This window comes from Phoenix dactylifera, chromosome 1 (genome assembly GCF_009389715.1).
Source record: "Phoenix dactylifera cultivar Barhee BC4 chromosome 1, palm_55x_up_171113_PBpolish2nd_filt_p, whole genome shotgun sequence".
In the NCBI taxonomy this organism is placed as follows: domain Eukaryota; kingdom Viridiplantae; phylum Streptophyta; class Magnoliopsida; order Arecales; family Arecaceae; genus Phoenix; species Phoenix dactylifera.
In genome coordinates this window covers 18,243,633-18,269,534 of record NC_052392.1, presented here as the reverse complement: position 1 = coordinate 18,269,534, position 25,902 = coordinate 18,243,633, and the positions used below count along the sequence as shown (strand labels likewise).

General features: G+C 40.9%; 1 protein-coding gene across 3 annotated transcripts; it reads left to right on the top strand.

Moving 5' to 3' along the window:
- Positions 1–21,529, top strand: LOC103701494 (mannosyl-oligosaccharide 1,2-alpha-mannosidase MNS1-like). Of its 3 annotated transcripts, none has more exons than XM_026802375.2 (14): positions 1–303; positions 861–908; positions 1,103–1,291; positions 1,383–1,495; positions 11,326–11,391; positions 11,581–11,752; positions 12,572–12,661; positions 14,486–14,610; positions 14,831–14,896; positions 15,134–15,242; positions 15,333–15,431; positions 17,023–17,103; positions 17,196–17,366; positions 17,528–19,367. In XM_026802375.2, the coding sequence occupies exons 1-14, from the start codon at positions 148–150 to the stop codon at positions 17,552–17,554; spliced, it is 1,512 nt and encodes a 503-aa protein (XP_026658176.1). In that variant the 5' UTR covers positions 1–147; the 3' UTR covers positions 17,555–19,367. The 3 variants fall into 3 exon arrangements, with proteins under 3 accessions (XP_026658176.1, XP_008781790.2, XP_026658178.2); XM_008783568.4 differs by lacking the exon at positions 17,528–19,367 and adding an exon at positions 20,877–21,529 and having other exon boundaries at positions 2–303; XM_026802377.2 differs by lacking the exon at positions 17,528–19,367 and adding an exon at positions 20,877–21,529 and having other exon boundaries at positions 182–303; positions 1,082–1,291.
- The last annotated feature ends 4,373 nt before the right edge of the window (positions 21,530–25,902 follow it).

Here is a 25,902-nt window from a genome sequence, read left to right as displayed (position 1 = left end):
AAGCCGAATTCGTTGCAGATATTGGACCATCGGCGCCGAGTTGTGGCCTCTTCGGTCCTTTGCCCGGAGGAGAGGAGTTCGCGAGGGAGTGAGGAGGACGATTGCTAGGGTTCCGATTAGGGTTTGGGTTCCGGTCGGCGGGAGGCGATGGCCCGGAGTCGATCATCTTCTTCGGGCTGGTGGCGGTACCTCCACCCCTCCTACTACCTGAAGCGGCCCAAGCGGCTGGCCCTCGTCTTCATCTCCTTCGTCTTCATCACCTTCGCCGTTTGGGATCGGCAAAGCCTAGTCCAGGAACAGGAGGTATGCCCCGATCTTGCCCTTCCATTCTTGAATTTTTCTCTGCGCTCTTCATTTTTCTTCGAATTTTCGATTTTTAACTAGACTTGAAGTGGCTGACGTTTTCTGTGGAGTGTTTGAGTGGCAGATCTGTTTGCCCATCATTCATCCACTAGAGACGCCTAAAAAATCGTCTTTTTTTATTGATTTAGATCATCTTTTCTATATTTTGAATCAGGCTATTACTGACAGCAGAGATAGATTAGTTTAAGGCATGGAGAAGGGTTAATCACTACGCATTGATAAAAAGTTTCTTTTTTGACCGACATTTTAATCTTTTCACAGATGTTATAATAATTCAAGTAAACTCGGATCTTTAGCTAGCTGTCTTATGTTTGTGACCTGTAGGGAATTATCATTCAGATGCTCTGCGTTAGTCTCTTTAGTTTTTTGAAAACTACCAGCTTTCACTTCCATTGAAATAGTTCGAAGAGAGTATTACAAGATTTACATAGTTTAGCAGATTTCTTGCTTCTAGTGAAAGGAAGTGACTATGAAGCTCAATATGATCTAATGCGCAGGCTGAGATTTCAAAGTTGAATGAAGAGCTGATCCGGTTGCAAGATCAGGTATAAATATAATTTATTTCACCGTAAGTTATCTAGCAATTTGATTTATCCGTTGTTTTCTTGTGTTATTTCAGTTTAATTAACAATTTGTGAATGCAGACTGTATGAACAATTTATTTTTGTTATTTTCTTCATTGTTCTTTTGAGTAATAAGGAATTTCCCTCTCACTTAGAGATTTCTAATTTCCCCCTAGTTGAGGGAAGTAAAGGGGAATTTGGGATATTTAGGTGAACGCATGATTCATACAAATGATAACAAAATCATCAAAGATCTTGTCGACATTGATCCTATCAACGAGGAGCGTAGAGAAAAGGTGAAAGAGGCTATGCTTCATGCATGGGATTCTTATGAAAAGTATGCATGGGGCCAAGATGAACTCCAGGTTTGTCATATTGTAATCTTTTTTCTGAAAACTTAATTAGTTGAATCCAAAATGCCGCTGGCATTATGTGATTTTTTTCTTTTTTGGCCAGCCACAATCAAAGAATGGTGTCAATAGTTTCGGTGGTCTTGGAGCAACTCTTATAGACTCTCTTGACACACTGTACATAATGGGCCTAGAAGATGAATTCCGAAGAGCTAGAGAGTGAGTTATCGCCTTGACATGACAAACTAGTCTTTAGACTTTAGCACATCAAATGCACATAGACATCTCCTTTTATATGGGGTTTTTCTTACGTGCTTTCTGATTTACAACAATTGCGTACAAAAACATTCTCATTGTAGTTATATTCCACACTTTTTCTCGAGTTCATTAAGTTTACAAAAATATGTTTTATGCATGATTTCTTCCGATCAATATGAGAAATTGAAACTATTTTGCATAATTAATAGATAAATTTAAATTGTGATATACATTTAGATTATGATTAGTAGGGAGCCACCATTTGTTTTGGTGGCCCAATGGATCTCATAGGCAATGTGACAACATGTTGGCATGGCTCATCTCTAATTTGGAATACATGACCTGACTTGACTAAGGCCAGGTTACTTGTGGACCGATAGCTTAGTCTAGTCTTATCTGAACTAGGGAATGTATTTTATGTTTTTACAAACATTTGCGTCTTATTGATATGTTTCATATGCTGAAAGCAATCTTATGTTGTCTTTATTCTTGGTGGACTAAAGAAACTAAGATCCTAATTGGACTCCCACAAAAGGAAATAAAAGATAATCATGACTTCAAATCTCTAGAGAAAAAAGAAAAAAAAAAGAGAAAGCTAGCAATAACTTGCTGACTGTATATAGCTGTAGTGTCTGTCTAAATTAATTCTAGACTGACTAAAAAAGAGGTATTTGTTGGCTGATTGCTAAGATCTGCAAGCTGCAACCTAGATTTTTCTGAGTTCCTGCTTACAGGCAAGATAAAAATGGGGCAATGCTGGTTGGCACAGACTGGCATGTGGCATGGCTAAGTGCCAGCTTGTGCAAACCGCTGGCACAACATGCGATATACCATGTGAGTGTCAGGCTGGTACGACAAGGCATGTTGCATTTTTCAAACTTGATTTTGGGCTTGACTGGTGGCTGTTACGTGGAGCTTTATTAGCCTATCTGCTGTTTTATTAGGGAGACAACCAATTGTTTTGGTTCCCTATGCCTGCCACTTCTAAAAGAATTGATCAATGTGCACAATCTTTGTATATGTTGCTACAATAACTATGTTCTGCAAAGGTGCCATAAAAAAAAACACTTCATGCTACAGTAAGTTGGAGTTTTAAAGGTCAAATTTGATGATAGAGTTAGCAATGTAATGGCAGGCGTGGACTTTGTTATTAGAGATTATTGTGTGATGGTCAAGGATTAAGTCCCAGTGGAACATTAAGAAGGAGCATTGTCCTAAGTGTCAGGAACGGGCAGGTTGATGGCGCATCCCGTTCCATGGAAGAATCAGGATGTGTCACGCCCCGAGCCCGAGGCGCGGCAGACGCCGCACGCCCGCACGGCGGGCCGCACAGGCGTGCAAGGCCGGCCGCACAGGCGTGCAAGGCATCGGAACATATCGGAACAATCACAGATTTTCAAAACTGACATAATTATTTAAATTGTTCAAAAGCGGTCTTACAAAATTCCAAAATAACATATGCCAACATAATTCAAATGTCCAAACTAAACTAACTAAAATGCCAATAACTGAAGAATCATCGGAAACTCTAACGCACTCCCCAATCCCGTGCGATCAAGCCTCTAGATCTGAAAAATGGAGAAAACAGAATAATGAGCTACACTAGCCCAGTAAGCAACAAAATACCCCAGAGTGGGGTCAGAGCATATCAGATCAAAATACAGGATAATGTTTGAAACAAATCACAAATAATATCATTTTTGTTTTTATAAAACTCTGATATCATAGTCTCAACATGATAGGCTACGGCCACGTAACCCAGTGGCATGGGTTGCACAGAGTGCCAGAAACCACTATTGTTAGTCACCGGTGGAAACGGTGTCCAGAAACCACTATTCTAATCACCGGTGGCGCGGTGTCGAAACCGGTTCCTCACAAAATACAAGTCGACAGGTCCAACGTATAATCCCCATTGGCGGGGCCAGAGCAGAACAGAACAGATCATAGCCATGCTGAGAATACATATATATAAAAACAGATTTCATAAATTTTTCAGTCATAGTTTACGGATTTCAAAGCATAATTTTCAATTGAAATTTAACATGCCAGACCCATTTTACTAAATACAAAACATATTTCAGAATTTAATCTATTTATCAAATAATTTAGAAATCACACTCGAAGTATTAAGTTACTTACCTCTTCTCGCTTAATTCCTACTTCAGGCAGGCGGATCAGGTTCACCTGTTAACATTTAATTAATTTCATTATTAATTTCGGAGCTAAGCAAAACTAAAAATAATATTATTGGACACGGCCTAACAGGGCCCAGAGTTGGCCCATAATGGGCATGGCCCAATAGGGCCCACATCGAACACGGGCCAATGGGCCCGCATACCCCGGCCCAATAAGGCCCCCAAGGTTGGAATCTAATTGGTTCATTTATGCAATAAAAATTCATTGTAGAGACTAATACTTAATTACGGGGTACTATTCTATAATAAAACTTGAGTGAAGGGACTAAATAATATATTTTAGGACCTTTACGCAATAAATCTTTCTTATAGGGATCAAACATAAATTACAGAATACCCTTTTTTGAAATAATATACTGTCAAGGGCTTATCTGCAAAATTTCATTTATTGGCTAAACGGGTTCGGGTTTCGGGTTTCGGGTCTGAACTGGATTTCGGATTTCGGGTCTAGACTGGGTTTCATCCTTTTTCTTTTTCTTTTTCTTTTTTCAACCGGGCCCAAGTTGGGCCCACAGTGAACCGGGCCCAGGTCGGGCCCACAGGGCCCATGCTTGGCCCTGTTCGGCCCGTAGGGCCTTCTTCCTCCCCAACCCCCCCCCCCACGGCAGGGAAAGACCGAGAGGGAGAGCGGAAGAGGAAGGGGGCGGCGGGATGGCCGGAGGCCACCCCTCGGTCGACGGCCAGCCGGCTGCGGGGACGGTCGGCGGCCGCTGCGGCAGCTAACGGGGAAGAAAAAGACCGAGAGAGATCTCGGTTTGGGGTCGAAACAGAGAGGGAAGTCGGGCTGTTCGGCATGGAATCAAGGGCAAAAGAGGAGGGAGGCTCACCGGCGGTCGACGGAGAGGCAGATCCCGGCCACGGCTGCTCGATCCGGTGGACAAGCGGCGGCGGTAGCAGTGCTTGGAACCGAGATGGATCTCGGAACAGAGGCAGGCCACGAGGGAGTCCGGGCGGCGCACGATCGGGAAGAGGATCTGGTAACCAAGGAGAGGAGGAGGAGGGAAGAGAGGAAGAGGAGGTGGAGTTCGGAGGTGCCCTAGGAAGGAGGGCTTGGGGGGTTTTATAACCCCATTTCAACAGCTCTCCGCCGCGAAAATCGCGGCGGTGGGGCGAAATCAACGGCCGCTCGTGCGGCCGTGGGGTGGCCGCGGAATGACCGCGGGGCTGCCGCGTAACGCCCGCGGCGCCCCGCCCTCGCTGCGCCCGAAGAAGCCAGAGGGGATCGCGTCTGCGATCCCCTGCTCTGGCTCCTTCCAAAAAAAGGAAAACGGGGCTGAAGTCGGCTGGGGCTGCCGACTTCAGCCCGTATCTCACATTCTCTCCCCCTTAAAAAAATTTCGTCCTCGAAATTTAAGAGATCTAGGCCTTTCAGATGCTCAGCCCATTGAGTAATATAAATCCAAGATCTCATTCTCCTCGATCAAAATCAGTGTGATAGATAGCTTTGGATCAACTATCAAAAATTCATAAGACTCGCAAGATTAACACTAGATAAGTGATTGACTAAAATCTCATATTGAAATTATCATCTTGATGCATGTTCACTCGAGATTGGATCAGGATCGATTCACAACAGGATTGATTAAAATTAGTTGTGTTTGGGATAGAACTTGAAATGAAATAGATCTCATACACTTATCATGGTAGTGTGCTGATCCCTCAAAGGATAATGACCATCCTTAGAGTCAAATCATTAGATAGCTAAGAATGTAATTCACAAAATGAACATGTACTGATGATCATTAGATAGCAACAGTCTATCTCAAAAATAATTTGCATCAAATCACAAGAGCAGGTCTGAGAAGGCAAAGTATTGATACCATGATTCAAAATGCCACAAAGCTTTTAACTTAAACTTATAAATCATAAGATGAGAGCAGATAATGCATGGTTTATTCAGATACTTAACAAATTAGACCATATTTGGTCAACAATCAACTAACCCGAGTCATGATACGCTCAATTATTATTATTATTATTTTCTTAGCATACCCAAAAATAGCAAATTCTATCCAAGAGATAACATAATCATATCATGATTGACCTGAGAATCAATAGTATACACCTTCCCTTATTAACAAAATCTTTCATTATTGAACAACATAGTCTTTCATAATAACATGTTACCAAAACATAGTCAATATTTTTGACCAGTTTAAATTGACTCAGTCCATCATACTTTCGCTGCGCAACTCTGATCAATATTCTCCAAAATTTCTTAATGATCCCAGATCATCAACAATTTTTTTTTATAATATCCAAGCAAAATTTTATCCTTGCTTTCCAAGTACACTAGGTCATGATTAACCCTTGCGAAGTTGCGATAGTTGTCGTATTTGTACCATCATATAATCAAGTAATCATATTCTAGATCCAAATTTGAACTAAGCCAATTCTAGTTTTCCTTGACAATTCCATTATACAAGTTAATATTTATTCTAAGCTTTGATAATTAAAAGATTCTAGATTAACTTACTTAGGAGCTTACTCAATCATCCCGAATCTTTTCTTTTAGGCTAAACTTATTTGGGCCTCTCATGAAATCCCACTTGCATTTCTCATATGGTGAGACAAAATCCATAATCAACTCATGGCCTTGATTTATAAATATTTAATTCATAAGAATCTAATAATCTAGTTCAAAGATTTTCAAAAAATTTCCACCAAGATATAAGCTCTATGATTTTACATTGAGATCAACTCCTCAAATAAGTAAAATATATTTATTTTCAGTACTGCAAACATTTGGGGATCTTGTAAATCTACTAGACTTAGAGAATCTACTAATAACACAATGATATCCATATCGATCAAAATCAAAAAAACTATACTTTCCAATGATCTTTTTTTTTTTTTTTTAAACAAGGAAAAGCATCAAGAACTTTTCCAAATCAAACAAGTCCTATTTTCGACCAACCCAAAAACATTTTAATCCGCCAATATTCTCAAGATTTACTAATTGACTTTCCATCAAAATATCAATCTTAATTGTTTCAAGTCTCAAGCAGAGCCAAATAAAAATTCTTAAGTCTCATCCCCAAGTATATTTTTCTTCTATATACGAGCTCCATGCATGATCCACATACAGATTTCAATGAATATTTTCTAGTCCAAGCTTTAAACATCTTTTTATAGATGAATCTTAAATTGCTACCAAAATAATTAACTTCAACTAGAAACAATATCCACAGTGCCTGATATCAAGTTAAACTTCCAAAATAATTACATTGCACGATAATATCTCATGATTAATATTCCTTCACTTAATTTAGTCAAAATCTAATTAATCATTGAAATACAAATTGCTCTACCAAGAAAACTCTCAGAATAACTTATTCACACTTTGGTTACAGCCATAACTAGGTTGCATTTTAGCATTTCAAAATTCTGATAAAATAACATAAATTTATCAATAACAAAAGCAAATAAATACCTTCATCTAATGACCTAATGTCTGCCCATCTCTCAAACTTTCCGACGAATTCTAAAGATCCTAAAACTTAAGCTCCATCCGACTATTTCAAACACAATCCCTAGAAATCTGAAACCTGAGCTCTGATACCACCAAATCTGTCACGCCCCGAGCCCGAGGCGCGGCAGACGCCGCACGCCCGCACGGCGGGCCGCACAGGCGTGCAAGGCATCGGAACATATCGGAACAATCACAGATTTTCAAAACTGACATAATTATTTAAATTGTTCAAAAGCGGTCTTACAAAATTCCAAAATAACATATGCCAACATAATTCAAATGTCCAAACTAAACTAACTAAAATGCCAATAACTGAAGAATCATCGGAAACTCTAACGCACTCCCCAATCCCGTGCGATCAAGTCTCTAGATCTGAAAAATGGAGAAAACAGAATAATGAGCTACACTAGCCCAGTAAGCAACAAAATACCCCAGAGTGGGGTCAGAGCATATAAGATCAAAATACAGGATAATGTTTGAAACAAATCACAAATAATATCATTTTTGTTTTTATAAAACTCTGATATCATGTCTCAACATGATAGGCTACGGCCACGTAACCCAGTGGCATGGGTTGCACAGAGTGCCAGAAACCACTATTGTTAGTCACCGGTGGAAACGGTGTCCAGAAACCACTATTCTAATCACCGGTGGCGCGGTGTCGAAACCGGTTCCTCACAGAATACAAGTCGACAGGTCCAACGTATAATCCCCATTGGCGGGGCCAGAGCAGAACAGAACAGATCATAGCCATGCTGAGAATACATATATATAAAAACAGATTTCATAAATTTTCCAGTCATAGTTTACGGATTTCAAAGCATAATTTTCAATTGAAATTTAACATGCCAGACCCATTTTACTAAATACAAAACATATTTCAGAATTTAATCTATTTATCAAATAATTTAGAAATCACACTCGAAGTATTAAGTTACTTACCTCTTCTCGCTTAATTCCTACTTCAGGCAGGCGGATCAGGTTCACCTGTTAACATTTAATTAATTTCATTATTAATTTCGGAGCTAAGCAAAACTAAAAATAATATTATTGGACACGGCCTAACAGGGCCCAGAGTTGGCCCATAATGGGCATGGCCCAATAGGGCCCACATCGAACACGGGCTAATGGGCCCGCATACCCCGGCCCAATAAGGCCCCCAAGGTTGGAATCTAATTGGTTCATTTATGCAATAAAAATTCATTGTAGAGACTAATACTTAATTACGGGGTACTATTCTATAATAAAACTTGAGTGAAGGGACTAAATAATATATTTTAGGACCTTTACGCAATAAATCTTTCTTATAGGGATCAAACATAAATTACAGAATACCCTTTTTTGAAATAATATACTGTCAAGGGCTTATCTGCAAAATTTCATTTATTGGCTAAACGGGTTCGGGTTTCGGGTTTCGGGTCTGAACTGGATTTCGGATTTCGGGTCTAGACTGGGTTTCATCCTTTTTCTTTTTCTTTTTCTTTTTTCAACCGGGCCCAAGTTGGGCCCACAGTGAACCGGGCCCAGGTCGGGCCCACAGGGCCCATGCTTGGCCCTGTTCGGCCCGTAGGGCCTTCTTCCTCCCCAACCCCCCCCCCCCCACGGCAGGGAAAGACCGAGAGGGAGAGCGGAAGAGGAAGGGGGCGGCGGGATGGCCGGAGGCCACCCCTCGGTCGACGGCCAGCCGGCTGCGGGGACGGTCGGCGGCCGCTGCGGCAGCTAACGGGGAAGAAAAAGACCGAGAGAGATCTCGGTTTGGGGTCGAAACAGAGAGGGAAGTCGGGCTGTTCGGCATGGAATCAAGGGCAAAAGAGGAGGGAGGCTCACCGGCGGTCGACGGAGAGGCAGATCCCGGCCACGGCTGCTCGATCCGGTGGACAAGCGGCGGCGGTAGCAGTGCTTGGAACCGAGATGGATCTCGGAACAGAGGCAGGCCACGAGGGAGTCCGGGCGGCGCACGATCGGGAAGAGGATCTGGTAACCAAGGAGAGGAGGAGGAGGGAAGAGAGGAAGAGGAGGTGGAGTTCGGAGGTGCCCTAGGAAGGAGGGCTTGGGGGGTTTTATAACCCCATTTCAACAGCTCTCCGCCGCGAAAATCGCGGCGGTGGGGCGAAATCAACGGCCGCTCGTGCGGCCGTGGGGTGGCCGCGGAATGACCGCGGGGCTGCCGTGTAACGCCCGCGGCGCCCCGCCCTCGCTGCGCCCGAAGAAGCCGGAGGGGATCGCGTCTGCGATCCCCTGCTCTGGCTCCTTCCAAAAAAAGGAAAACGGGGCTGAAGTCGGCTGGGGCTGCCGACTTCAGCCCGTATCTCACAGGATGACCCTGTCCCACAGGATCTGAATCATTGCTAATGATTGCAGGTTCTGTTTGGTTAAGTGCTTGGTCCATAAGGCTGAGCCTTGACGACCCTTGGGAGGGGAGTTGTGCTGCTATTTTGATCTATGGAGCTGCTGGCTTATGGGACGAAGGAGACTCTTTTACTGTTATATCTTGGATTGGTACAAGGGAGAAGTCACAGTTACCTTATCATCTTCTCCTTCCTGATATATGGAAATTGACATCTCTGTCTATGTTCCCCGCCAGTGACATAGAGAGGGAACCAGGTGGAGGATTGGACAATGCAAATGGCTGATAAGAGGTCTTTCATTGGGAACTCTTTGTGCATCCTACCTCTCAGATCTGAAGACTTGTTATTTGCTGATGCTACAGGCTGTTCCTTTTCTGGGGATCCTAAATCTATATCTTCTACATAAAAGAAAAAGAAAAAAAAAAGTGTCACCTCTTAGCTCGAAATTTAGAAAATTCTGATGTCTGAGTTCTGAATTCCTTTCCTATTGGATGTTTACTAACTCAATAGAAATGCTTGAAGTATAAAAAAATAAAGTGCTAGAGCTAACGAGCTGGCCTGGGCCAAGTTTTGGGCTGTTTCTTTTCTACTCAATCACATCACAGGATGTTAAATCTTCTCTGATGATAGAATGGTGCTTCTTAGTCCACTCAAATGAGTTGAGTCTTGAGCTGAGTCAGCGCAAGGTTATATATGCTTATGTGAAGTGGCTAGTTTATGAGCTTAGCTCATTTATGAGCTGGACTTAGATAAGCGACTCAAGTGCAGCTTGTGTTCCAATTGAATGAGTCATTTATCATGCCGAATCCAAACTGTTCATGAGTGACTCAGCTGATTTGCAGCTCTACAGATTATCAACCCTTTTTGTAGTAATTCAAAGGAGTCTATAGAAGTTTTTAAGGATTATGAAATTTGGTCGCGCTTTTTCCATTTTATACTTTAATTGATTGCTGATAGCCTTGCTGTATAGCCCTGTAACACTACGTAATTCATTGCATTCAACTTCAATCATCATTTCAATTTTTCTCTTATTTATCCCCACCAATTTGGTTTCTTAACTTGTATATGAATGGATTATCCTATCTGACAGTGCAACTTTGTTTTTTTGAAACTGCTCAAAAAAGCATCATGTCCATTTCTGTGTATGAGTTTGCAAGGTGCTCTCAAAATCTCTCTTCTTAGTGAGGAATAAAACCCTTTAGAGCTTCAAATGACTTTATGCTAAAGAAACATCCTGTTAGTTGTTTGCATACCTTTGTGATGTGCTCTACCATGCAATGCATTATAAGCAAGGTACGCCATACCGGCCCGTGTATGGCCCGAACCAGATGGTACGGGGCATAGTGTACTGTACCGTGTTTGGTACCGGTACTCGGTATGGGTGGTGTGTCGATACTCGGTATGCCAAAAAAATTTCGTACCAAACCGTGCCGACACTGTGCTAGTGTGGCACTGGTACGGGGTTCGGTACTGAGATAGCGAACGTTGATTATAAGACTTCCCACGGGCACATCACATCACATAAAATATAAATAAATTAAGCATGGATTTATGCTGTCTATTTGGTCTGTGCATTATAAATCCTAACATAATAGTATAAGACATTTATTAATATCTTATCACTTTTTCAGGATTTGTTAACAATACGCACTCTAGTGTCCATTGATCTTATATCAAGTATCCAATACTTCAAACTAGAGATTGTGTATCTTACTCTATAATTATCAATGCAGTTTTAATATGCTTATCTAAGTTACGATTCCTTCTTTATGGCAGATGGGTTGCAAACTCTTTAGATTTCAACAAGGACTATGAAGCTAGTGTTTTTGAGACGACCATAAGGTTGCGTTATAAGGTTTAATTTTATGGTTCTCTTCATTTCATAGATATCCTAAATGTTATTCTAAAGACTTCTGACAGTTTTGGGGGATAGGGCTGTCCGTTGTTTATTTATTTATGCCATATCATTATAGGGTTAGCCTACTTGGCTAGTTATTCTAAAGATGTTTGTATGCCTATGTTAAATTTCAGAGTTGTTGGTGGACTACTCAGTGCATATGATCTATCCGGGGATGAAATATTTCTTGAGAAAGCTAAAGACATTGCTGATAGGTTGCTACCTGCATGGAATACACCATCAGGGATCCCTTATAATAGAATCAACTTAGTTCATGGCAATCCACATAATCCTGGATGGACCGGGGTAATTTATGAACATCCTTGCTTTCCCTTCCTATTTATTGGTTCTACTCGCTATGTACAATCTCTTTATTGATTTGAATGAACTGGTCATGTGGGTCATGGGATTGGTTTGACATGGTATTGGTTTGGGCCTAGCTAAGCTAGTTTTTTCTGTTTTTATTTTCTAACTACTTTGAGATAAAATCTTCCGGGGTTTCCTTGGTGGAAATGTAACAAAGTGCATCCGACACTGCATGCTGAGTTTTAGTTAGAAGGATTTTCAAATATCTTTTTGATTATGTAGTTTTTAGGATTGTGTACAGATTTTCATCCTCAGATCTTGTTCTGTAATCTTGAATCTGTTGGCTACTTCTAATATTAAGACATGAAGTTTCCTGGAAAACGGCTTCCCTTGTTGATGGTCTCTTTGAATTGGATACTGCAGGGCTTTAATAAAACATTCATAATTACCATTAGCAAAGTACAACATCCACTAAGAATTTCTGAATAAACATACTAACCTTTTTTGCAGCATGATTAGCATAGAGTAGGAGTCCAGAGATTATTTCTTTTAGCTGTTCCAAGTGAAACTTTTTATTGTCATATTCTAGGCCACATCTGTTGACTGTTAAAACAAACTTCTTCTACTTGTTTTTTTGCACATTTTCCTAGTTATGATTGCATATCATATCATCTTTCTTATTCAACTTTGTGACATTGCTAGCCCTTTCCAACTTGCTAAGACTTTAAATGGTGGTTATCATCATGATTTAAGTCTCAAATATTCCAGTGTTGTGGATTAAATTTTTATTTATTGTGCCCACCCTTCCTTTTCTTGCAGGGAAACAGCATCTTGGCAGATTCTGGCACGGAGCAGCTTGAATTTATAGCTCTATCCCAGAGGACAGGAGACCCTAAATACCAGCAGAAGGTATTTCCTTTATTCTAGCAGTCTAGCTGGTTCCAATAAGTTATTATTGCTACTAGATTGTCTCTGGAGGCAGGCATGCATGGGCTTTGAGTCATATATGTGTGCTGGGTTTCTATCATGGTCATCAGTAGATCTGACAATATTTTTCCCCATGTTCCATTGATTTGCTGTAGTGGTGCCTCTTCATATTGCATCCATAAGTCAGTGACTGCTACTAATACTTGTTTTTTTTCCTACTGCATTAGATGAGATCTTTCTTTATCACCCTGTCCTCACCCTTGTAAAGCAAGATCTTTATATTATTGATTCTGTGACTTGGGCTGGGGAGTCATGGGACCTGAAAATAATGTCACAATTAGCTGAGATTTGGATTTTTGTATATTTATCTAAATTGTTTCATGTGACTTGAGATTTGCGTCAGCAACACCACTTGAATTAAAGAGATGTGACTTCTAATGATCTTGATCATCACGTGAGTAGGTTCAAGGTTGATTTTGCCACGAGCACAAGAAATTGCTATATAACCACATTGTGGGAAAATGTCAGGGCTTGAAAAGAGTATTAGAAGGGGTAAATTCCTTTAACATACTATTAAAATGGTATAATTTCAATTTAAAGGAGATAGTGGCTAGCTATGATAGCTAGATTTGGGGAGCTTGTCTGTGTCACAATGTCTGACACACGTGTCTCGTATGCACATATTCTTTGTATAGATACTAGGATGCTTGATACATTTTTAAATATCCATACTTCAAGATGTGTACCCTCCATGGTATGCTGAATCGGTCTGTACTGGCCGATTCAGCCCGTGCTGGACTGGTCCGGTACAGCGGTGGAAAACGGTTCCGGCCCCACTACAGAGGCATACCAGTGCGAACCGGATCGATTCGCACTAGTACAAGTCCGATACCGCATTGTACCGGTGCGAACCGATCGCAAGCGCACGGAAAGGTGCCCGCGCACGTGGGGCAATGCGCCCGTCGGGCGGCATCATGCGGGGTGCGGAGAAATGCGCGGGGGAAGCGAGCCCGCGCGCAGGGAACTATGGAGACCGGCTTGGGCTGTACCGAACCGGTCCGGATCCCCACCGGTATGCCGACCGGTACCGATTCGGCGTACTTTGGTACCCCCGTGTTGCCTTTTTAGATTTTTGGGAATCCAACTTACCAAACACCTGTTTGTGTGGCTATGTGACTCCCATATCCATGTTGACCCTGTCACAGGTATCCAAGATAATGTCATAAAATATTTAATTTTGGTTTATAAAAAGAAAAGGCAATTTCTTATAGAGCTTTCATGATCTTAGGAATTTAAATGCATGTTGAATCTAAGATGCTTAAAGTTTTGAAAGGGTCCTTTTGACTTTGTTGGATTGAGAAGGATGTATGGTTCAATAGTTTTGTTGTCTGGAAATAATTTCCTGATTATAGGAAAACTGTACACCCCATTGACCTATAGGGGTCTATGGTGGAGGCACAACATGATAGGGAAAACAATGCCCTGGATGCCTAGATGAATTGTTAAGCTTGAGCTAACCTTATATGCATTCCAGCCACTTAAGCCAATCTTATTACGGTTCTTGATTTATATTTGGATCCTTTATATGTGAAGTATAGAAATTATTTATAGATCATTATGTTCTAGAATGCTTTGGCTATCAGGTTTCTGCAGAGCTTCCTTTCAAATAGGAGTCCATAGATTTGTGAAGCCATCTGTCCGACGCATGCTTTTCTATGATGATGCGGGATGTCATTTTATTTAAAGACCCTCAAGAAGATCTCAACATTTTTTGATCTCTTTTATGAGTATCATTATCTTTTTCAGGTGGAGAATGTAATTATACAACTTCAGAAGACATTTCCAAGTGATGGTTTGCTTCCAATCTTCATAAATCCTCATTCAGGGGCAGCATCATACTCAACAATTACATTTGGTGCTATGGGTGATAGGTAGTCCCAATTTCTTAACTATGATGTTGCCGTGCTTTCCTATTGATTTTGTTTCCAGGAGATGGTTCTGTTTATTTTTCCTGTTAGGTTTTACTTGATCTGTCTTTTTCTCAAGGTCATATTTGCATGCCTTGTTCTAATTGTAATTTATTTCCTAAGCCATTTATCGGTGTTGATCATTGTCAAAATGTTATTAATTTGAATATTTTACAAATTGCAGCTTCTATGAGTATTTACTCAAAGCCTGGATACAAGGAAACAAAACTGAAACTGTGAAGCATTACAGGTGAGATCATATCATTATTTTCCATTATCAGTTCCCATAATCCCTGTGGTAATGAAAATGCATTGACATATCTGCCTCATTTTAATTTTTTAGAACCTTGCATGTGATCCTTGACTGACACATAATACTCCGCTGCACAAGATATTTTTCATTTCTCAAATGGCATTCCTGGAGTTGTGGTGCCTAATAAACCAAAGTACCATGCTTTCTATTTCGTTTTTTTAAATTTTAAAACAGAAAAATGTGGGAAACATCCATGGAAGGCCTGTTAAGCTTGATCCGGAAGACTACTCCATCTTCTTTCACATATATTTGTGAAAAAAATGGTGGTTCTCTGTCTGACAAGGTACCTTGTTTTGGTGAATGGTAAGTTTTTCCTTCTGAATGACATTCACTATTTTGGATTTTAAATTGCTTGAGTTTCCAATATTTGCAGATGGATGAACTAGCATGCTTTGTTCCAGGCATGTTAACCTTAGGATCTTCGGGTTATGGCCCAGAGAAGGCAGAAAAATTTTTATCGCTTGCCAAGGAGGTATATTTTTATCATTCCAGTAGCATACACATAGAATTTATTCAAGTTATCATTAAAAAAAATTTTAACCACATGTGGTGCTCATTTTCAACTATACACAACAGCCTGCCTAAAAGAGCTTAGGGATGTATGAATTTAGTTATTCTACTAAGTTTATTTCATCTTCTTAAAGAGATACAGTCCTTGGGTTATTTCTTGATAGGTCAAATTGTACCTCAGACATCACCTTGCCAGCCAGTCTCCCACTGTTTTCTGTGTATATACTTGGTCTCAACAATTTAAATTGGTCATGTAGCCAAAATCTCCTTGAAAAAGAACTCTTTCTGCTGGTTATACAACCCTGCCTGTTGTACCATTAACATCGCATAGTGCATCTGACTCATCCTATGCTTGTTTCATGTCTTGTTGGAGAGTTATATACTGACCTTTGTGGCTTTGTTTATAATGAAAAACTCTACTCTCTGTATGTCTTGTGTATGACTCTGATCAAAGTAGGCCTAAATCAGCCTTTCCACATCACCTCTCAATGAAACTCCAAACTAGCTTCTTCTTTGAGTACAGTTTTAGCTGCATCAGTGTTCATTTTGGGCCACCCTTAGCAGGTAAAATTCAATTTTTGAAACTATATGTTCTCTTATGGTGCATAACACTTTTCATGATACTTCCCAGAGAAGATATGTACTACTCTTTGTAAAACAATTGAAAGATGCCAATGCATTCTTATATTTGCTCTTTGCCTCAAAAATCCACTGATTTATTCCAAATCATCCATACCTTATCATAGCTTTTTACTCCAACAACTTGAGAGATTCTTTTGCTATCTGCAATACATATGGCTTATCTCCTCCCATACTTTCAAAGACTGAAAGCACTAAGTAAATAGGTGTTCAGAATAGTTGTCCTCTAAATTAGTCTACTAAGTTAATTGCAAGCAGATATAACTAGAGATGTTAGAAGTGATTGTATTCAAACTAAGTAACCAAAATCTTCTACCTTGGGTGCTTGCCTTTGGAATCTTAACCCCCCCCCCCCCCTCTCTCTCTCTATCTATCTATCTAAAAATCTTAATTCACTGTCACATCTGTTTCAGATGCCTCCATTCTTCTCATTAATTAAGTGTCAGACATTTTTACAATATATTGCCAAAGTGAACCCTAATGTTGTCACAGCATTACCTTGAACCACATACTATAGACTTACTTAATATGCAGCACAAAATGGCTCAATTTTGAAAATTTTAAAAGTTCACATTCATTTAATAGATGCTTGCAAGGCGATTCCTCTTAATTTGCTTATGTTTGATGCTATGCTTTCCCACCCCTTCACCCGAACCCACCTTCCCTCTAACTCTTAATTCAAGCAATGAAAAAATAAGAACTCAATTTATACTGTCTTATAAAATTATCTGCCAAGTATCAAATGCTTTTGACAATTGCAGAAGTCCATTTTTTCAGCCTTATCTCATCCACATTGCTTTATTTTTTTATGATGTCTGCATATGTCTCTGCATCCTCTTGTTCTGTTACTGCAATTTTAATCTAGTTCATTGTCTTTTTCTCTTTCTTTAATTAGAAGGTTTCTTCTTATGCAGCTTTCTTGGACTTGTTATAATTTCTACCAATCAACTTCAACAAAATTAGCAGGAGAAAACTACTACTTTTACGTTGGAGAGGTCAGATAATCTTTTGCCTTTAAATCATTCTTTCATGTAGTAGAATCATGATAGATTGCGTTTTTGTATTAAATATTGGTACATAAATGCAGGACATGGGCATTGGCACATCATGGAACATACTAAGACCAGAGACTATTGAGTCACTTATGTACCTTTGGCGTTTCACTGGGAACAAAACTTACCAAGATTGGGGCTGGGACATATTCCAAGCATTTGAAAAGAATTCTCGCATGGATTCTGGTTATGTTGGACTGAAGGATGTAAGTACCCCACCTAGCCATAGATTTCACCTGCTTTCATGTTGGTTGTTGGCATGGTTTACAGTAAACAATTGTGTTCCTTCTGGATGGTACTCACCATGCTTGGTGGTCCTTCAACATGAATGTTGACCTAGTGAAACATCTGCCCTTTTTTGTGCCAGAAAAAGATGACAAGAGAATATTATTAATGCACAAAAGAGTCAACCCATACAGTCCGAAGATCCAATGTCACAAAACCAGGTGGAACTTCCTTGATCTGAGCTTCATAATCATCCAAAGTTAAGGCATACTTGGCTAACAAATGATCCACCTCATTACCAGAGCGAGGGAATTAGGAGAGCAAAACTACACGAGCATCTTTAACGAGAGAACGAGAATCTTCAAGAAGAACTCCAATCTCATTATGAGAAGTATTTCTTCTGTGCAACCTCTACATTTTACCCAAGGCATCTCCTTCAACCTTGAAGCCATGGAAATCAATATCTAGCCCAACTTCAATGCATTCTCTGACTGTTGAAGCTTCAATAGTTTTGCTTTTGAAATATTTCTGCATTCTTAGCAATGGATGCCAAAACTTTTCATCTTTATTTCTACAAATTATACCATTTCCATCACAACCAGTTTTATCATTTAAGGCTCCATCAGAATTTACTTTTATTTTGCTAGATGTTGGAGGCCTCCATTTCTCTTTATCTGAATCCTTCCGAACAGACTCTCTTTAATCCTGTTGCTGAGTCACATAACCTATGCATTCCTCCACCAGTGCATAAGCTTGATCAACCACTTATGTTGGATGGGGTAATCTATCATTATAAACCATTCCATCCTCCCCTTCCAAATGTTCCAGCACAAGCCAGAATTTTCCACAAATAATCCTCATCTTTGATTGTTCTATTCTCTGCAGCAAATTGGACCACCATAGCTCAAATGACTGAACATTTAAGAATCTATTTTATTAGTCCATATGCCCCGCTGCTGAGTTTTATCTATATGCCTACACTTGCTGTGCTTCCTTGCAACCTTGTAAAAAATGGACACCTTTTTTGAAACATATACATGATTTCAGTGGTTTACAGTCATTCTGTGGCTGCAGAAGATTGGTGCACCTTTCTGGGGATCGTATTGCGTTGCTGGCCAGAAATTAGTTCGGATGCACGTCCAACTGTCCTTTATAAACCAAACACCACTCAGTGCATTTCAGATCTGTAATTGTGTCCGAGACTGCCTATTTCAAATCAGGCCAGGATGGATATGATGGACTTCATGGAGTCGCTATTCGCACATATTTACCTAGCCTGATTACTTAAACGTATGGATCAGCCGAGTTAATTAAGTAATAATCAAGCTGGGCACTAATCCATACTTTAGTTTTTTCTAGTTGCCTAGGCAAGAGTGCTGCTATATCACCCCGGTGCATCCTTGGAAAGAGAGAATCCATTTTTGGTGGGATTGTGGAGTTAGGATCAGTGTGTAGATTTAATTTTTCCCTCTGTGATTTTTCAAAAAAATGGGATTTATAGCCTTTTTCAGGGTTCTTTTGGGGACACAACATTTTCCTGTAAGTAATTATGTCTAGATGGATATATCCATTTTTGCTCAACCTGTACCTAGCTTGATTCCTTCACGTGGTCTGGAGACCAGGTCATCATCATATGGAGGTGCATCTCTCATTCAACTTGGCTTATAAGACCTGTATTTTCCAATTTAATGCTGGCGATCATATGACTATCGTTTGTGTCTGACCATCTAGCATAGTCATCGTCTTATCTAAATAGCACTGCACCCTCTGAAACTACATGACATGTGCAATGGGCATGATTTTAACTTGTTTGTTCTACATACTTCCTATTACTTTGGATCACTGGATGCTGTGTAATCTTTTGCTTTTGGCTTTGTGTATTTTGTAGCTTGATTTTGCGGTAAATTTTTATGTTTAGATATCTTTATACCTCATTATAAGAGCCCCCGTCTGAGCAACTATCAAGTTTGTTTTCACTGCCATTATAGCTACTTCCATTCATGTCTTTTCTTCCTCAATGAAATGAGCAGCTCAAAAACATAAAGCAGAGTTGAAAGCTATCCAGCCTAGTGTTTTTTTTTTTTGACACATTCAGGAAATATCATTGGAATTTCTTTTTTATGTTCTTGAATTACCAAGATAACCTTGACCTCTTCAATTGACTGACTGGATCTAATTTGCTAAGACAAATTATAAATGTCCAGTATTAATTGCATAATTCTGTGTTATGTTCCTGAAGTGATAATGCTGAAAAGCATAGTGATCGGGGAGCAAAAAAACATAGGAAAAGGTGTATTACTTTGCTTGGCACATTGGTTTGGAGGTTGTCGAATCCAAGTGGGATAGATTCCTTTTTCGAGGAAGGATATGGTGGTTAGGTTTCTCAGATTGCCTCCTCTATAGAGGCAAGGATCAAAGGTTGAATAATTTCAATCTGTATTTTAAGAGTTTAAGGTTGGTAGGTGATATTGAAGTGTCGGGAGGTTTCAAGTTTGTCTGGGTGTCCTGGAGACTGCTTTCAAAGACGTACTTGCTGCTAATGAGAGGCTGAAAAGTTATGGTGCCTGTCTCTTAGAATTAATTTGACGGACTGGAGATTGAGGAGCGCTGCTTGCTGCTCTCTGCTTGTGCTCTTACAAGCCTACTGCATTTTCACCTAAGAGAATTGAGTAGAAATGGTGGGGGTGTGAAGCAAAAGGATGATCTCCTATAATGACCTCAAGAATGGGGTTTAAATTGTGATATTTAGGTGCTGGCTTGAAGCCCACTGTTTTTTCTTAATGACATCCTGGGTGCTTGTCTTCCCTCTCGTGCATAGGAAGATCCTCACTTGTGACAAGCTGATTAAAAGATGGAAGGAGGTGGATAGCTTTTGTGGATTGTTTTAGGTTTGAAGCAACTCTTCACTTATCCTGTTGAAACATTGGAAGAGAATTTGGCCAACTGCGACACTCCTTGATTTTGTCATGACTCCTCCTAGACAGCAGCTGAAGATGTACCAGTTGGGGAGACCAAATAAGATGCCTGATCCAGTTTGCTGTTTTATTGTTGATTGGAAAAAGTGCAGACTAAATGTTTCTGGGGAAGTCAGAATGTAGTGGTGCCAGTGGTTCCTTTTTTCCCCATTAGGTAGAGTGACTTGTTTTTTGAAAAAAAAAATGGAGGCAGTGGGGGGGGGGGGGGGGGGGGGGGGGGGGGGGGGGAGTGGAGTTGGTAAGTGGGTTTTTTAATAAAAAATTATTCTTGGTTCATTTTTATAAGTTCTTGGTCTGAAGATTGTTATTTCTTGTTTCAAGTTGTCTTTCTCATTCATATTATTAATCTAATTGACTGATGCTAAAGAAAACCTTCTACAAAAAAAGAAGAAGAGAGAATCACAATCAGAATTTAGTAAGGTGGCTACTCATTTTCCTAACTGTAACAATTGCTGAGACAGATGAGTTCAAATTTTTGCATTGAATTAGATGATTTGTGATATTGGGGTCGTTCAGGTTAATACAGGTGCAAAGGACAACATGATGCAGAGCTTCTTCCTTGCAGAGACCCTCAAGTACCTTTACCTCTTGTTCTCTCCACCATCATTCTTCTCCTTTGATGAATGGGTTTTCAACACAGAAGCCCATCCTCTAAGGATCATTCCTCGAAGTGATAAAGAAGAAGGCCTTGGAGCAGATGGGAAAGCAAATTCAAGACTTGTCACGAGGCCATTCAGCAGAAAGCATGGAAGAACTGGATATAGTTGAGCATTTTCATGTAGGATTTTGAGAGGCACATCTCATTTTAGCTGTGTTTGATTTACACGATTCGCAGATTATCAGCTGGCAGAGACCACAACCCTGGAAAGACAATCTACATGATCAAATGAGGGGCTGATGGGACCTGGTAACATTATAGTTATATTTGCTGCAAGAGGATGGCATCATTCACAATTATGTGATACCAAGCTTATATCCAATCTTCATTTGAAGGATATATTTGGGTCTTCTGAATTCTGATGGAAGGTTTGAGGTCAGAGTATTAGACTCTGTTATACTTCTCATTTATATTTTTTATGTTATCATTCAGAGACATCCAAAAAACAAACAAAACACAAGCATAACTAAGCTTTAAACTTAGATTTTAATGCATTTCATTTCCGGACTGACATGGGCTGTTATCAATTTGCATGTTTCCTATAGGTTCTATGCCCGTGATCTGCTATAATATTTTGCCAGATGCTTTCCATTTTATTTGATAAAATAAAGGACCTGTATTTCAAATAGCAGGGAGGCAATAGTTTTCTTAATGAACTGAGAGCTTGTTTTCTAGTACAAAGCCTGCTACCGTTAATTAAGGTCTAGAGAGAGACTACCCATTAGAAATATTAGAAATGAATAGAAAGAAATTGCTTTCTTTTGTTTGACTGCTTGGGTTGTATTTACAAAGGAAATATTAGAAATGAATCTTGTACTTAAAAAAAAAAGAAGATAAAAATAAATTAAAAGCAGGGGTTTCAAAAGCCGAGTGTAAGGATTGTATTTACATAGGAAATATTAGAAATGAATCTTGTTCTTAAAAAGAAAATAAAAATAGATTAGAAGTAGGTATTTGAAAAGCTGAGTATAAGGTCCATCACAGCAGATGGCCTGGACTCATCCGCCCGTGTGGGTAGCATGTAATCTCGCGGTCCCCACTAAATCCACAGATCGGTACCTTGCTTCCGGACGAATTTGGAATCCTGACGGCGAGCGTGGTCCCTCGAATGGAAGGCAAAAACCTCACTCTTCCCCGTCCCCAAGGCTCTCCACCTGTCCTAGCCTCTAGTGAAGGCTTGATCACCGAGCCACTAAGGTGGTAGCACAATTGGAACGGGACTTTGATTTCCACCGGTGCGGTTCAGGTTCAAAACGCGCGGGTGTTGATTAAATGTAGAAACTGGATGCTCTCCGCCTCGGATACGCTCGGTGAGACCGCTTCTGGTCCAGCTAGCACTGAGGTGACACTGGAGTGACGTACTCACACGTGGGGTAACCCACGGGTCGGGGAGGGTATGAGCAAACTTTCTACCCACATCGAACATTTTCTGATAGAAGAGGGGCTTAGTGAGAGTTGCTACACGGGTGAGGTTCTCCTCTTCCTCTCTTTTTTTCTTAGAAAAAAAAAAAAGAGGGAGAAGACTTGATCACCAACTTTGCATCTTGGTGGCCATGAATGGATCCTTGGTGTCCCTCCCGACTTGGTGGCCATGACTGGATTCCATGGTGCCCCTCTTCCTCTGTGGCCATGATCAGCGTTCTAGGCCTCCGCGCCCTTAATCCGGCCGTTGGTGTACGGCAACTCCAACCACCTGTGTCCTGTGGCATTAGGGTTGTTAACGAACCGAGCCAAGCCCGAGCCTGGGAGAGCTCGGCTCGGCTCATTTCCCAGAAGCACGGGCTCGGGCTCGGTAACGAGCTCTATATTGGGCTCGAACTCGGGCTTGCTTGGCAAAGCAAAAACTCGGGCTTGAGCTCATAAAGCTTGTTTCAATTACAAGCTCCAGAACGAGCCCGAGCTCGAGCTCGTAATCGGGCTCGGGCTCGATAACATGCTATTTTTCTCTATGTGGTCAGATTTTTATGAATTATGGTGCTGAAATAAGATCTTTCAGTGAAAAATTAGAGCTCGTGAACTGTTCGGGCTCGAGCTCGGGCTCGGGCTCGGGTGTAAACGAGCCTCATATTGGGCTCGGGCTCGTTTGACTAACGAGCCGAGCCCGAGCCCGGCTTTCATTAACAGCCCTACGTGGCATATCACACCACCATGACTGCAATCGGTTCATGCTGGACCGGACCAACTGCACCACCATTGCCTCCTAATTATGGCCTTGACGTTTCAGTACAGAGGGGCCTGTGGCTGTGCTGATGAAGAGAGTGGGGAGAGGAGAGGTCCCCAATGGGTTGAGGTCTGTTCAATCATTTGGTTCCAGCTCTCCTTTAATCAAATCAAGTTCATGAGCAGAGGAACATGCTATGCTTACAGTGCAGTGGAGCATTTGATTGCAGAGGTTGGGAGGTTGCTATATGAGTTCAGGAGCTGCAGAAAAGATGGCAGTGTTGCTGTAAATAATAAGATCTGGTTGATCGCTGCTGCTGGCTATCATACATACGTGCGATGAGGCAGCCATCCCTCGACAATCAATGGGCTATTCAAGCTGTTGCTGTTCCATCTGGCAGGCTTGCTTTGAGCCTCAAAGCTCCTATGTTTGTCCCCTAACCATATCTACCACCTATTTCAACAAATCTAACTTCTCATGCTCTAGTTCCATCCTTATTGATCTTTTTTAAGATATGCATTATGTCATCTCTTGCTTCTGCTTTCATTGTCTGAGACCGGCGTCACATTCATTTCCTTCTCTTCTGTTTGGCTATTTTAAAAGCATGATTTAGTTTCACTTCGAAGTTAGTGCATCTAGACCACTTTAGCTTGTTGAAATATTTAGCTTCGGCGATGGTGAAACCTATAAAATTTATTTTTAGCTGATGTCCATTCTTCTTCGCTTGGTCATGCTTTTCAGTGGTATGGATTCAAAGGTGGTGAAGCTCACTCAGAAATCCCTTCCAAAGTCTAGAACAAAGACCTTTGAACTACAAGGAGGAGAAAGATGAGCATACCTTCTGTGCCGGATACACTTCAAATTCTGAAAGAGAGGCATAGACTTTAAAAGTCAAGTAACATTACTGAGAAAAAAAATAATAATGGCCTAGGCAAGTTGCCAACCACATGGGCCAGACAGACATTACAAGGTGAAAAGAACGGAAGAAATTTGACTTAAAATGAAATCGCAGTACTCTGCTAGTCTGAATTCATAACTTTCTATCAGGGTGCTTTGCTTAAATTGAGGAGGAAATGGAGTGGGTTCTATCAAAATCTTCATCATACTGAACACGAACCGATTCATCCTCTCTCTTTGAATCAAAACCTTGGTGACAAGAACCCAGCAATGCTTCATCGACTCCATGGTGTCCCGCTGGCTTATCTGATGCTCGAAGCAACAACCTTATGGAGTTGCGTCGAGCCTCCTCTCCCGAGTCGATGAGGAAAGTGATTGATCGAGACTCCAACGTTATGACCAGACTGATGCATGGAAATAGTTGCTTGAAGGAGGGAGATGCCCCAAATTCATGCTTATTTGAAGTCGGAATGCATTCCCCATACAAATCCACAAAATTTTGCTGGAGAATGTTCCCTGGCAACCAGAAACCATTCCTCCAATCATGATGTCATAAATTGAGTGCAGGAGAAGTGAGAGAACTGGGAATTGGTTAGTGATACAAGGGACTGATCAAATTGGAAAGAGAAGACTAGCAAGAGTAATAGCAGAGCCAATTTGTGGTGGTGATCATGATAGGCTACCCCCACCCACATAATCCTTAGGAAGCTGGAAAAAAACCCAGAAGTGTGGTCTTGATTGATGGCAATAAGCAAACACATCCCAACTTCATTAATCATCTTGCCAAAAGCATCAAAATTGAACTTTTGGTGACCCATTGGGGAGAAAGGTGAGTCTGGCTCATGGGATCTTCATTTTAATGATAGCTGATCTGACCAACTTCAATAGCACTGATGAAGAACCAGAGAATGTGCTAAAATTAAGGTTGCATGTCGAAATGACAACAGATGATGAGCTGAATGCTAGAGATCTCAAGAGGAAACTTTAACAGGAGCTGCCAAGCAAACTAAAGAAACCAAAAACAGCAGAAGAGTGATCTTGATCTAACATCAGTACCAAGGAGGATGAAGACAATAGAGACGACAAGGAAGATGGTGTACCAAGTCATCTGATTCGAGCTTCTTGAATCCATGGGTGCATTTTTTTCCTGGAGACCGGCCCCTACCGGCCACGCTCAATGGTGGTGAGCTTTTTGTCAGAAATCCCTCCCAGATTCGAAACATGTGGGTGTCGTTTAAATGTGGGGATCAGATGCCCCCCGCTTGGTCTGTCTGGTGGAGTTGCAATCTGATTTGCCGGTACTGAGGTGGTGCTGAGGTGACATACTCACATATGGGGCAACTTACAGATCGGAAAGGGTATGAGTAAAAGGATGGCCATCCTGTCTACCCGAACATTTCTTGATGGAAGGGGGGCCCAATGGGGGCTGCTACGCGGGTGGGGTTTCACCTCTCCACTCCCCCCCTCCTTGTGCATCGATCCAATGGTCGTGGATGAGATAATGGAGGTTTCTGGATCCTCTGGAGGGCTTGTTTTAGGAGTGGCTGAGGGCTTTTTTAAAAGGAGTTTGCTAACGGTCAAAAAGGGCGGGAACGTGAGACAGGATGTTGGGTTAAAGGTTCGGTCCTGCCCAACAGTATTTTTCTGGAGGCATTTTAGTCCTATACTTAGTATTATCTATTCTGGAAGTATATCATATGACCTAAATTACCACCTTCTATCCCCAGGTACGGTTATATGTATTTCTGTTGGAAATGATTTATGTTCTTTTTTCCATATTTATCTGCTGCATTTTACTGTTAAACCGTCACTTTTTTTTGTGTTTA

Coding starts and splice junctions, on each gene's coding strand:
- LOC103701494 (XM_008783568.4), top strand. CDS start 148: ATGGCCCGGAGTCGATCATCTTCTTCGGGCTGGTGGCGGTACCTCCAC. Junction 11,392..11,580: donor GTTTTTGAGACGACCATAAG/GTTGCGTTATAA, acceptor GTTAAATTTCAG/AGTTGTTGGTGGACTACTCA. Junction 14,611..14,830: donor TTTGGTGCTATGGGTGATAG/GTAGTCCCAATT, acceptor TACAAATTGCAG/CTTCTATGAGTATTTACTCA.